The sequence below is a fragment of the Hemiscyllium ocellatum genome, chromosome 8, assembly GCF_020745735.1.
Source record: "Hemiscyllium ocellatum isolate sHemOce1 chromosome 8, sHemOce1.pat.X.cur, whole genome shotgun sequence".
Classification (NCBI taxonomy): Eukaryota; Metazoa; Chordata; class Chondrichthyes; order Orectolobiformes; family Hemiscylliidae; genus Hemiscyllium; species Hemiscyllium ocellatum.
The window spans coordinates 116,938,798-116,953,466 of record NC_083408.1 but is presented as its reverse complement, the minus strand read 5'-3'; the positions used below and the strand labels follow the sequence as shown (position 1 = coordinate 116,953,466).

General features: G+C 47.2%; 1 protein-coding gene across 3 annotated transcripts in view; it reads left to right on the top strand.

Annotated features, from left to right (window-relative positions):
- Positions 1 to 14,669, top strand: part of LOC132818445 (nesprin-2-like) — a 311,316-nt gene that overhangs the window by 3,456 nt on the left and 293,191 nt on the right. For all 3 annotated transcript variants that reach the window (XM_060829512.1, XM_060829513.1, XM_060829511.1), the window contains exons 2-4: positions 754 to 902; positions 5,227 to 5,377; positions 13,876 to 14,456. In XM_060829512.1, the coding sequence (XP_060685495.1) occupies positions 754 to 902; positions 5,227 to 5,377; positions 13,876 to 14,456 (881 nt within the window). The remainder of the gene's footprint in view (positions 1 to 753; positions 903 to 5,226; positions 5,378 to 13,875; positions 14,457 to 14,669) is intronic.

The following is a 14,669-nucleotide window of genomic DNA, read 5'->3' as shown; positions in this document are numbered from 1 at the left end:
TATTTAATTATTTCCTGTACGTTGTATTTCTTGTTGTCAGAGATTTTGATGACATTTTTGAGAGAATGTTTCCCGTTGTGAATGGCAGTACCTGTATCTCCCGTTCAGTTTTCATATGTAAACAGTCACAAGGTAATTTCAAACTCTGGTCACCAGATGGCTCTGGGGGGCAAATTGTTGCCCTCCCTTCTATTCTATTTATAAAAATAAGCTATCTTTAATGACACATCATGAACAGTGTCTCAGTAAGACACTTAGCAATTCTAAACATAAACTGCCTCTGATGTTTCAGAAGAGATTATTGACTGTTGTCATTTCAACCCATGTTTGTACCTGAACCATCACCCTGAAGGGTCAGTCCCCTGACTTCAGTCTATTTAAACTGACAATAATCCTTCTAGGAACGTGTGATCTCATAGAGTCATAGGGTCATAGAGATGTACAGCATGGAAACAGACCCTTCGGTCCGACCTGTCCATGCCGACCAGATATCCCAACCCAATCTAGTCCCACCTGCCAGCACCTGGCCCATATCCCTCCAAACCCTTCCTATTCATAAACCCATCCAAATGCCTCTTAAATGTTGCAATTGTACCAGCCTCCACCACTTCCTCTGGCAGCTTATTCCATACATGTACCACCCTCTGTGAAAAAATCGCCCCTTCAGTCTCTTTTATATCTTTCCCCTCTCACCCTAAACCTATCTCAGTGCAGGATTTGAAAATGTCGGATGTGTCCTATTTCTTTCCCTAGGGGTTTGCTGACATTATGACTCTGGGCTTGGTGGATCCCAGTGAAAGGGCACAGCAAGGTAAAGAGACTCGGGAGGAGGAAGATCGAAGCATGGCAGACGTTGAAAGACAGGACCACAACGTAAAGACAGGGAATGAGATTTCTGAAAGGTACTGGATATACAATATAACGGCCTGTAAGGTTTGGGATTAATGACTTACTAGTTCCCAAGATAGGCAGTCAGCAATTGTTAGCAGATTTTGAGGTAGTGGTCCTGTTCGCCGAGCTGGGAATTTGTGTCACAGACGTTTCGTCCCCTGTCTAGGTGACATCCTCAGTGCTTGGAAGCCTCCTGTGAAGCGCTTCTGTGATGTTTCCTCCAGCATTTGTAGTGGTTTGTCTCTGCCGCTTCCAGTTGTCCCAAACTTTGAGATTTTGAGGTAGCTTGTGAAGAAGCGGCCAATTCAGCTAAATAACTAGGAAAGTGTACAATCTGTGTGACAGTGATACCCAGAGGATGAGGGGATGGTTGGTTGTGAAAGCAGTTCTCTGCTATCTAGGGGCTGGAGTATCAGGAAATCCTTTCCAAAGGTCCTCTTCTGTGTTTCTGGAGTCACACGTTGCTGTGGAGTCACATGCAGACCAGAGCTAGTCAGGATGGTAGATTAGTGAATCAGTTGGGTTTCACAGCTTGAAACAATAGTTTCATTGTCATGAGCATTCAACTCCAGATTCATGAATTGATTTATTAAGTTCCTCAGCTTCACAGTGGGATTTGAACCATGTCCCCAGAGCATTATTCTCAATGTCTGGATTACGATTCCAGTGTTAGGACCCAGGAATAGCAAGCCAAATCAAATAAACCTTCCTATCAACTGCATTTGCAACACAGCAAAATTAAAATATTCCCTCAAAATTGCCCACTCGTTTCCTCACCAGACTACAAATAGAGTCATAGAATCCCAACAAGGTAGAAGTATGCCATTTGGCCCATCGATTCTACACCAACCCCCAAAGAGCGTCCCAAACAGACCCATCCCCCTACCCTATCCCTCTAACCTTCCAATTCCCATGGCCAATCCACCTGACCTGCACACCTTTGGACTGTGGGAGGAAACTGGAGCACCCGGAGGAAACCCACTCAGACACGGGGAGAATGTACAAACTCCACACAGACAGTCACCTGAGGCTGGAATCGAACCTGAGTCCCTGGCAAAACATTATGGATCTTGGACTCCACGTTTCTAGCTTCAAAAAAACTAAGTTTATTATTAGTACTGTAATTTTAGAGTACAAATCTGAATTCCAAAGTATTATAAATATCCATGATTTAAATCCAATCTTCTATGAGCATACGTCCCCACTCAGACACAGACAGACAGACCCAGTTAAGGGATAAATTGAAAGACTATAAAAGAATTGTAATTTGTCAGTTCAGTTAAACAGTTTCAAACAATGGGTGGAAGCCTTCATGCAGCTCTTGTACAATGAGCTATTGAGTAAAAAATGAGGTCTGCAGATGCTGGAGATCACAGCTGAAAATGTGTTGCTGGTCAAAGCACAGCAGGTTAGGCAGCATCTCAGGAATAGAGAATTCAACGTTTCGAGCATAAGCCCTTCATCAGGAATGAGAGAGAGTAGCCAAGCAGGCTAAGATAAAAGGTAGGGAGGAGGGACTTGGGGGAGGGGCGATGGAGGTGGGATAGGTGAAAGGAGGTCAAGGTGAGGGTGATAGGCCGGAGTGGGGTGGGGGCGGAGAGGTCAGGAAGAGGATTGCAGGTTAGGAGGGCGGTGCTGAGTTGAGGGAACCGACTGAGACAAGGTGGGGGGAGGGGAAATGAGGAAACTGGAGAAATCTGAATTCATACCTTGTGGTTGGAGGGTTCCCAGGCGGAAGATGAGGCGCTCCTCCTCCAGCCGTCGTGTTGTTATGTTTTGCCGGTGAAGGAGTCCAAGGACCTGCATGTCCTCGGTGGAGTGGGAGGGAGAGTTAAAGTGTTGAGCCACGGGGTGGTTGGGTTGGTTGGTCCGGGCGGCCCAGAGGTGTTCTCTGAAGCATTCCGCAAGTAAGCGGCCTGTCTCCCCAATATAGAGGAGGCCACATCGGGTGCAGCGGATGCAATAGATGATGTGTGTGGAGGTACAGGTGAACTTGTGGCGGATATGGAAGGATCCCTTGGGGCCTTGGAGGGAAGTGAGTGTGGAGGTGTGGGCGCAAGTTTTACATTTCCTGCGGTTGCAGGGGAAGGTGCCGGGGGTGGAGGTTGGGTTGGTGGGGGGTGTGGATCTGACAAGGGAGTCACGAAGGGAGTGGTCCTTGCGGAACGCTGATAGGGGAGGGGAGGGAAATATATCCTTGGTGGTGGGGTCCGTTTGGAGGTGGCGGAAATGACGGCGGATGATACGTTGTATGCGGAGGTTGGTGGGGTGGTAGGTGAGAACCAGTGGGGTTCTGTCTTGGTGGCAGTTGGAGGAGCGGGGCTCAAGGGCGGAGGAGTGGGAAGTGGAGGAGATGCGGTGGAGGGCATCGTCGATCACGTCTGGGGGGAATCTGCGGTCCTTGAAGAAGGAGGCCATCTGGGCTGTGCGGTGTTGGAACTGGTCCTCCTGGGAACAGATGCGGCGGAGACGAAGGAATTGGGAATATGGGATGGCGTTTTTGCAGGGGGCAGGGTGGGAGGAGGTGTAGTCCAGGTAGCTGTGGGAGTCAGTCGGTTTATAGTAGATGTCTGTGTTGAGTCGGTCGCTCGAGATAGAGATGGAAAGGTCTAGGAAGGGGAGGGAGGAGTCTGAGACAGTCCAGGTGAATTTAAGGTCGGGATGGAAGGTGTTAGTAAAGTTGATGAACTGTTCAACCTCCTCGTGGGAGCACGAGGCAGCGCCGATACAGTCATCGATGTAGTGGCAATGAGCTATTCCCAGGCATGTAACCATATAGATAACTTCAAAGTCACTGGTGAATGTAAACAATTTTGGAATTCTTCCAGAATTATTTACTTATTTCTTACAGGATGGGATTCCTTCCTCAGAACATTCAACAATTGTGGAATGAGATGCCAGAGGAAGTGGTGGAGGCTGGTACAATTACAACATTTAAAAGGCATCTGGATGGGTGTATGAATAGGAAGGGTTTGGAGGGCTATGGGCCGGGTGCTGGCAAATGGGACCAGATTAGATTAGGATATCAGGTCAGTATGGTCCGAAGGGTCTGTTTCCGTGCTGTGCATCTCTTTGACTCTGATTCTTAAAGTGGACAGAAACCCGAGAGGGAGAAAACACAGCAGCTAATCCCGGAGATTCCAGAATCGCTCCACACCTGCCAAAGCCAATCAAAATCAGTTTCCCTTCCTTTTTAATCAGCGTTCCCTGTGGTTGCCCGACCAATTCAGCGTCCAACCAGATGCCTGCCCGGGGCATGGTAACACCCAATGCCCGATTGTCCACAGGGTCCTTTAGATGGTGACATAGTTGCAATATCTTCCAGACCAACCACCAACTGCAGACGCCTGTGTTTGTCTCCTCTTTTAAAACTTGCAGCTGTTCAGACTTCACCACTAACCTCACAAATAGTTTCACCAAAAAGATGAGAAAAATAAAGTAAATCTAGCAAGGGTCTCCACACCATGACATTACCAACATGCTCCGTCATATCTGGGTGATGCCAGTGGAGGAAGCCATTCTTAGTCCTGGAGAACCAGGTAAAATACACATCTGGAAATACAATATAATGGAGCAGACCAACCTCTCCACAATGTCCAGGACATTGACGTTCACCAACTTTCCCTGAAGTGTCAAAGCAAGCAGCAGTTACTGAATAAAAACCGAAGGAACTGTGGATGCTGTAAATCAGAAACAAACACAGAAATTGCTGGAAAAGCTCAGCAGGTCTGGCAGCAACTGTGGAGAGAACTCAGAGTTAATGTTTCGGGTCAATACAGCACAGGAACGGGCCCTTTGGCCCCCTGACCCCTTTTCAGAACTGCAATCACTCAGTACTTTGGTTGTAGCTCTGGCAGATGGGATTTGAACCCCTGGCTTTAGACTACGAGACTGGACCTCACTAGCCGAGTGACATTACCACGACAGCAACATCTCCCCACTTGTACGAATGAGAGACTGACTGCCAAGTGGTAGACAGCTATGATGAGGAGAGGGTAGGTGGTGGGGGTGTGTAATGTCACTGCGCTGTAATCCAGCACCCCAGCCTAATGCCCTGGGGGTCTGGGTTCAAACCCCACCTTGGTAGATGTTGGAATAAAACAACTGGTCTAATGGTGACAATTGTCATTAAAACCTGTCTGATTCTCTACTGCCCTTTAGGGAGGGACATCTTACATGGTCTGACACACACATGTGACTCCAGAGCCACACAATGGAGTTGACTCTTAACGCCCTCTGAGACATTGAAAGATGGGCAGTAAATGTGGGGCCTAGCTAGAGATGAATTAATTGTCCATGGCCAATGTAGCCATATTGATCCTGTGTTTGTTACAGAGAGACTTCACTGAGAATGGCCTTCACTGCATTGGAATCAATGAAGGAACAGATTCTGTCATTACACAGCTCACTGGTACAGTTTCAAAACAAGCCAAAGGTCCTGACAGGATTCAGCTTAAAGCTCGAGCCTGAGGTACAGGTGCTGAAGGTAAATGAACTTTCATTTATATCATAGGAGAAGATCCCTATGGGATTATGATTCAGAAAAAATCTCATGCTGAGTAAGAGATAATGACATATTGGAACTTAAAGCTGGATTCAAACCTGTAGCTTGGATAAAGGGTCTTTAAGAAAAGAAAGTTTTAGGAAGGGAATTCCAGAGCTTGGGAACTATCCTGCTGTGGGAATGGTTCCTGGCGGTGGAACAGAGAAAGAGGGAGATGAACAATGATCTAGATGTGGAAGAGCACAAGTGTATTTCTCTTTTCAAGTTTCTACCTGATATCCAGAATTACTGACCACAAATCACTAAAAATAGCAACATTACATTAAATCTGTGTAGATCCATGCTTAGAAACCACATCTAGACCACCATCAACAGCCTGACTTCTTCTTGTTAAAGATAATGGGTAAAGATGCTGAGAAGATTTATCAAAGAGATGCCAAACTCAGAGGTTTTGTTTTAGGAACAAATGACTGCAGATGCTGGAATCTGTACTGAAAACAGCAAGTGCTGGAGATCACAGCATCAGGCAGCATCCAAGGGGAGAGAGCAAGCTAGTGTTTCCATCTGAGCTGAAGTGTGGAGTGAGCAAATTGATGATATAGTTGGGGGGGATGGGGGTGGGAGGGAGCAGGGGAGCAGTTGGTGGCTGTTGTGTATTGGGGGAGTAACGATATTGATAGTTCAGATTAAGGGATCGCAATGTGAGACTGGCAGAACAATGGTATGTCTTCTGCCAGACTTGAAAAGACAGTAAGTGGGATTTGGGGGGTGGTGGTGGGGGGGGGAGCAGTGAGGGCATGATAACAAACTAAGATCATGTCTCATGAACTTGATTGAGTTTTTTGACGAAGTAACAAAGAAGATTGATCAGGGCAGAGCGCTGGATATGACCTATATGGACTTCAGTGAGGTGTTTGACAAGGTTCCTCATGGGAGATTGATTAGCAAGGTTAGATCTCATGGAATACAGGGAGAACTAGCCATTTGGATGCAGAACTGGCTCAAAGGTAGAAGACAGAGAGTGGTGGTGGAGGGTTGTTTTTCAGACTGGAGGCCTGTGACCAGTGGAGTGCCACAAGGATCGGTGCTGGGTCCACTATTTTTCATCATTTGTATAAATGATTTGGATGTGAACATAAGAGGTAGAGTTAGTAAGCTTGCAGATGGCACCAAAATTGGAGGTGTAGTGAACAGCGAAGAAGGTTACCTCAGATCACAATGGGATCTTGATCAGATGGGCCAATGGGTTGAGAAACGGCAAATGGAGTTTAATTTAGATAAATACAAGGTGCTGCAATTTGGAAAAGCAAATCAGAGCAGGACTTATACATAGATTAGATTCCCTACAGTATGGAAATAACCCATTTGGCCCAACAAGTCCACACTGACCCTCTGAAGAGTAACCCACCCAGATCCATTCCCCACTCTATATTTACCCCTGGCTAATGCAGCTTAACACTACAGGCAATTTAGCATGACCAATTCACCTGACCTGCATATCTTTGGATTGTGGGAGGAAAGCAGAGCACCCAGAGGAAACTCGCACAGACATAGGGAGAATGTGCAAACTCCACACAGACATTCACACAAGGCGGGAATTGAACCTAGGTCCCTAGTACTGTGAGACAGCAGTGCTAACCACTGAGCCAGTGTGCCACCCATACTTCATGGCAAGGTCCGAGGGAGTTTTGCTGAACAAAGAGACCTTGGAGTGTAGGTCCATAGCTCCTTGAAAGTGGAGTCACAGGTAGGTAGGAGTTTGGTTTGCTTTCCTTTATTAGCCAGAGTATTGAGTACAGGAGTTGGGGGTCATGTTGCAGCTGTAGAGGACATTGGTTCGGCCACTGTTGGAATATTGCGTGCAATTCTGGTCTCCTTCCTATCTGAAAGATGTTGTGAAACTTGAAAGGGTTCAGAAAAGGATGTTGCCAGGGTTGGAGGGTTTGAGCTACAGGGAGAGGCTGAACAGGCTGGGGCTGTTTTCCCTGGAGCGTCGGACTCTCAGGGGTGACCTTGTAGAAGTTTATAACATCACGACGGTCATGGATAGAATAATTAGACAAAGTCTTTTCCCTGGGGTCGGGGAGTCCAGAACTAGAGGTCATAGGTTTAGGGTGAGAGGGGAAAGATATGAAAGAGACCTAAGGGGCAACATTTTTGCATAGAGGGTGGTACGTGTATGGAATGAGCTGCCAGAGGAAGTGGTGGAGGCTGGTGCAATTGCAACATTTAAGAGGCATTTGGATGGGTAAATGAATAGAAGGGTTTAGATTAGTCAAGTCTGGTCGGCATGGATGAGTTGGAGTGAAGGGTCTATTTCCATGCTGTACATCTCTCTGACTCTGACTCTAAAAAAAAGAGAAGAAATGGTTCACAAGTTAAAGGTGTTGAACTCAATATGAAGTCCACAAGGCTGTAAAGTGCCTTGTCTGAAGATGAGATGTTGTTCCTCCAGTTTGCACTGTGTTTACAGGAAGACTGCAGCATGCCGAGGACAGACATGTGAGCATGTGAGCAGGACACTATGTTAAAAGGATGGCACGGTGGCTCAGTGGTTAGCACTGCTGCCTCACGGCCCCAGGGACCCAGGTTCAATTCCCACCTCAGGCAATTGTCTGTGTGGAGTTTGTACATTCTCCCCGTGTCTGCGTGGGTTTTCTCCGAGTGCTGCAGTTTCCTCCCACAGTCCAAAGATGTGCAGGTCAGGTGAATTGGATTGTCCATAGTGTTAGATGAATGGGTAAATGTAGGGGAATGGGTTTGGGTGGGTTGCTCTCGGAGGGTCCGTGTGGACTTGTTGGGTGAGAGGGCCTGTTTCCACACTGAAAGTTATCTAATCTAAAATGGCCACCGTCTGCGGTTACATGGGAAGGTGCTGAGGAGAGTGGTGATGCTGTTGGTGATTATGAAACGGACAAGTGTATCCCAGAGGGACATGATGAAGGGCTTATGCCTAAAATGCCGATTCTCCTGCTCCTCAGACATTGCCTGACCTGCTGTGCTTTTCCAGCAACAGTTTCAGGACACTCTGCCCTTCTATGCTGCTGCTCGGGTTGCTCTGGTAACTGTCATTGTAAACACTGCCGCAAGGGCACTGTGTGCTCAGGGACCACCCCACTCAAAGATGGCACCAGTGCCAAGGATTCCAGTCTGTTCCGAGATACCCCAGCAGTGGTGAGGTGTTCCAGGTATACTGCATGTTAGAATTGGGTGAGGGGGACCATTGAGATGGGTTAAGTAGTCAATGAGGCAAGTTTAGTGAGATATGATGAGAAGTCCCTCTTGATTTCACAAGAAACCCTGCATGCAACTTGACAAAACTACACTGAGCCAAAGTAGAACATAGAACATGACAGTGTGGTACAGGCCCTTTGGCCCTCGATGTTGTGCTGACCTGTGGAACCAATCTGAAGCCTATCTAACTATTCCACTCTTGTGCATATGCCTATCCAATGACAATTTAAATGCCCTTAGAATTGGCGAGTCTACGACTGTTGCAGGCAGGCTGTTCCATGCCCCACTACTCTCCGAGTAAAGAAACTACCTCTGACATCCGTCCTGTATCTATCATCCCCTTGGTTTAAAGCTATGTCCCCTAGTGCTAGCCAATGCCATCCAAGGGAAAAGGCTCTCACAGTCCAACCTATCTAACTGTCTCATGATCTTATATGTCTCAATTAGGCCATCCCTCAACCTTCTTCTCTCTAACTATAGTCATAGAGTCATAGAGATGTACAGCACGGAAACATACCTTTTGGTCCAACCAGTCCATGCCGACCAGATATCCCAACCCAATCTATTCCCACCTGCCAGCATCCGGCCCATATCCCTCCAAACCCTTCCTATTCATATACCCATCCAAATGCCTCTTAAATGTTGCAATTGTACCAGCCTCCACCACTTCCTCTGGCAGCTCATTCCATATATGTACCACTCTCTGTGTGGAAAAATTGCCCCTTAGGTCCCTTTTATATCTTTCCCCTCTCACCCTAAACCTGTGCCAAGACCTTCCTTCCTTACCAGCATAACCACATAAACCACATCATCTGACGACATTTCCGCCACCTCCAAACGGACCCCACCACCAGGGATGTATTTCCCTCCCCACCCCTTTCCACTTTCCACAAATAACATTCCCTCTGTGACTACCTGATCAGGTCCACACCCCCCTACAACCCCCACCCTCCCATCCTGGCACCTTCCCCTACCATCGCAGGAATTGCAAAACCTGTGCCCACACCTCCTCCCTCACCTCCATCCAAGGCCCCAAAGGAGCCTTCCACATCCATCAAAGTTTTACCTGCACATCTACTAATATCATTTATTGTATCCGTTGCTCCCGATGCGGTTTAGATTAGACTTACAGTGTGGAAACAGGCCCTTCGGCCCAACAAGTCCACACCGACCCACCGAAGCGAAACCCACCCATACCCCTACATTTACCCCTACCTAACACTACGGGCAATTTAGCATGGCCAATTCACCTGACCTGCACATCTTTGGACTGTGGGAGGAAACCGGAGCACCCGGAGGAAACCCACGCAGACACGGGGAGAATGTGCAAACTCCACACAGTCAGTCGCCTGAGTCGGGAATTGAACCCGGGTCTCAGGTGCTGTGAGGCAGCAGTGCTAACCACTGTACCACCGTGCCGCGGTCTCCTCTACATTGGGGAGACTGGACGCCTCCTAGCAGAGCGCTTTACGGAACATCTCTGGGACACCCGCCCCAATCAACCACACCGCCCCGTGGCCCGACATTTCAACTCCCCCTCCCACTCTGCCGAGGACATGCAGGTCCTGGGCCTCCTTCACCACCGCTCCCTCACCACCCAACGCCAGGAGGAAGAACGCCTCATCTTCCGCCTCGGAACACTTCAACCCCAGGGCATCAATGTGGATTTCAGTTTCCTCATTTCCCCTTCCCCCACCTCACCCCGGCTCCAACCTTCAGCTCAGCACCGTCCCCATGACCTGTGCTACCTGCCTATCTTCTTTTCCACCTATCCACTCCACCCTCCTCTCTGACCTATCACCTTCATCCCCATCCCCACCCCTACTCACCTATTGTACTCTATGCTACTTTCTCCCCACCCCCACCCCCCTCTCATTTATCTCTCCACTCTGCCTGCAGCCTGCCTCGATTCCTGATGAAGGACTTTTGCCCGAAACGTTGATTTTCCTGCTCCTCAGATGCTGCCTGACCTGCTGTGCTTTTCCAGCACCACTCTAATCTAGGCTCTGGTTTCCAGCATCTGCTGTCCTTGTTTTTACCTTCCTTCCATGCCAGACAACAATCTAGTAATCTCCTCCTTTCCAAAGCTTCCACATCCTTCCTGTAATGCAGTGACCAGAGCAGTACATAATACTCCCAAGTGTGGCTGCACCACAGTTTTGTACAGCTGCAGCGTGACCTCATGGTTCCAAAACTCAATCCCTCTACCAATAAAAGCTAACACACTGTATGCCTCTTAACAACCTATTAACCTGGGTGGCAAATTTCAAGGATCTATGCACCCAGCCACTGAGATTTCTCTGCTTATCTACACTACTAAGGATCTTACCATTGGCCCAGTACTCTGCATTCCTGTTATTCCTTCCAAAGTGAATCATAGAACATAGAAGGATACAGCGCAGTACAGGCCCTTCGGCCCTCGATGTTGCGCCGACCGAATCCTACCTAACCTATACTAGCCCAATAACTTCCAAATGCCTATCCAATGCCCGCTTAAATGACCATAAAGAAGGAGAGTTCACCACTGATACGGGCAGGGCATTCCATGAACTCACAACCCGCTGTGTGAAGAATCTACCCCTAACATCGGTCCTATACCTACCACCCCTTAATTTAAAGCTATGTCCCCTAGTAACACCTGACTCCATTAGCGGTAAAAACCTGACTCCATTAGCGGTAATCACCTCACACTTTTCCGCATTAAACTCCATTTGCCACCTCTCAGCCCAGCTCTGCAGCTTATCTATGTCCCTCTGTAACCTACAACATCCTTCAGCACTATCCACAACTTTAGTGTCATCTGCAAATTTACGAAACCATCCTTCTATGCTCTAATCCAGGTCATTTATATAAATGACAAACAGCAATGGACCCAAAACAGATCCTTGTGGTACCCCACTGGTAAGTGAACTCCAGGATGGCTATTTCCCATCAACCACCATCCTCTGTCTTCTTTCAGATTTTCGATCCAAATCGCTAAATCACCCTCAATCCCAGGGCTCCGTATTTTGTGCAACAGCCTACCGTGGGGAACCTTATCAAACCCCTTACTGAAATCCATATTCACCACATCAACCACTTTACCCTCATCCACCTGTTTGGTCACCACCTCAAAAGAACTCAATAAAGTTTGTGAGGCACGACCTACCCTTCACAAAACCATGTTGACTATCCCTAATCAAATTATTCCTCTCTAGATGATTATAAATCCTATCTCTTATAACCCTTTCCAACACTTTACCCACAACTGAAGTACGGTTCACTGGCCCATAATTACCTGGGTTGTCTATCCTCCCGTTCTTGAACAAAGGAATAATATTTGCTATCCTCCAGTCTTCTGGTGCTATTCCTGTAGACAATGGTGACATAAAGATCAAAGCAAATGGCTCTGCAATTTCTTCCCTGGCTTTCCAGAGAATTTTAGGATAAATCCCATCCAGACCAGGGGACTTATCTATTTTTACATTTTACAGAATTGCTAACACCTCCTCCTGATGCAATCCCATCTAGTCTAGTAGCTTGTATCTCAATGTTCTCATCGACCACATTGTCTTTTTCTAGCGTGAATACTGGCGAAAAGTAGTCATTTAGCACTTCCCCATCTCCTCTGACTCCACATACAACTTCCCACTACTATGCTTGATTGGCCCTTATCTTATTCTAGTCATTCTTTTAATTCTGATATAACTATAGAAAGCCTTAAGGTTTTCCTTGATCTTATCCGCCAATTACTTCTTTTGTCCCTCCTGGATCTTCTTAGCTCTCTCTTCCTGGCTGTACGATTCAGCCCAAAGTGTTTAAAGGAAATTCAGGTAAACGTGTGAGGCAGAAAGGAATAAAAGGATGGGGTGGCACAGTGGTTAGCACTGCTGTCTCACAGCGCTAGGGACCCAGACTTGATGCCAGCCTTGGCTGACTGTCTGTATTGAGTTTGCACTTTCTCCCCATGTCTGTGTGGGGTTTCCTCCCACAGTCCAAAGAGCATTTTGGTGATAGTGATCACAACTCACTGACTTTTACTAATCACATGATTCACTGACAGTCATGGAGAGGGATAGGAGGAGACAGTATTAGAAGGTATTTAATTGGGAGAGGGGGAATTACAATGCTATTGAGCAGGAACTGCGGAGCTTGGGTGAAATAGCCAGTTTCTGTGTTGAAGACTGTATTTAATTCCTTTTAGAAAGTTACCCTGAATTTTCTTCTACTACTGTGTCAAACAGTATATTCGAGAGCAACACAGCTTCCTGCATCTTGTGTCCCCTCCATTTCTTTCATTGATACTTGGAAAGAGACTGGACAGTGATTCCTGAGTTTGGTGCACTCCCCTTATATCCCCCTAATTGCACCCCTCCACCTTCACCAACAAGCTCCTGGTCAGAATATGTTGAGGTGTCAGAAACAAATGCCTTTGGCTGTGCACTGATTGTAAGTCCGCAACAGCCTTTGGAGTGTATCATGGCCCAGGGAGAACCCTTTTCCAAAGACTTTTTGTAAACAGCTCCTCAGCGTGGAGCCACAACCTTCAAGCTTGAATATGTTAGAAATGAGAGCAGGCCATTCACCCTCTCAAACCAGTCCTGTCATACAAACAGATCTGGATTCAAATTTAATACACTGACCTAACGACTGACTGCCACACTCTCCCCAGTGTAAACATACATATCAGCGTTTTAACTGTTTGAGGATGTAGGTTTGCTTGCTGAACTGGAAGGTTCATTTTTAGATGTTTCATCACCATACTAGGTAATATCTTCAGTGAGCCTCTGGACGAAGCACTACTGATGTTTCCTGCTTTCTATTTATATGTTGGGTTTCTTTGGGTTGGTGATGTCATTTCCTGTAGTGATTTCATTTCCTCCGATGATGTCATTTCCTGTTCTTTTTCTCAGGGGGTGGTAAATGGGGTCCAAGGCATTGTGTTAAACCAAGTCAAACACATTGACTTGGTCTCCATTTGCCACCCCCTGAGAAAAAGAACAGGAAATGACACCACCACAGGAAATGACACCACCAACCCCAAAGAAACCGAAACATATAAATAGAAAGCAGGAATCATCAGCAGTGCTTCACCCGAAGGCCCACTGAAGATGTTACCTAGTATGGTGATGAAATGCCTGAAAATGAACCTTCCAGCTCAGCGAGCAGCCTACATCTAGAATGTCAACATGAGCTACAAATCTTCTCAAAACTCGTTAATGGTTTGAGTTCTTCTTTTAATTCTTTGTAATTGGTTCATTCATCAGAATCTTCAAACTCAGGTGAAATCCCAGATTGAAAGCTGTGAAGACTTGCAGAGCAGACTGAGCAAGGCCAGTTCCATGTTGGAGCCGGAGGATCAGTGTGCAGTGTCTGCTGTAGCTGTTGGTCACACACAGCGGTGCCGGGAGATCGGGTCACAGGCACAACTCGCTGAGGAGGCTCTGCAAGCTCTCGCCCAGTTGCTGCAGTTACTGCAGGAAGCAGAACAAGAAGGAACATTGCAGGATGATAAACTTAGGTTGGCGGAGGAGGAGGGGGAGGAGAAGACCAGGCTACTCCAGGATAGAGCCCTCGAGTTGGACAAAACCTTGGCTGCAGCTAAGATTTGCTTGGTGGATAGGAATTCTGGTGAGAGGACCTGCTGCTGGGATCTAGCTTCCTCACTGGGCTGCAGGTCAGAGGCTGCCAGGCTGGGGTTGGGAAGGCAGCACAGAGCCACCCAGGAAGAGTTACATCAAGCATTCTGCACAAGGCAAAACTGTCTCATCAAAGACCTGCAGGAAATTGGAAAGAGAGCTGAAGAACTTCGATTAAGAGAGGCTACATGCCCTGGAGTGCAGTGGAGGTTTGTAGTGCTCATGTCATTTTATAAACATGAACCTTGGTCACATGATCACACAATGTTTATCTGTCTCCATAAGCTGTAACTTGTAATGCACTCCAGGGAGATGATAGGGTGTTGGTGAGTACAGTGCCTATCCTCAGACGGTGATTATGTGACAGAAAGAAGATTTGGGGAGATGAATATTTATAAGGGAGCAGGCAGCTCAGCTACAGG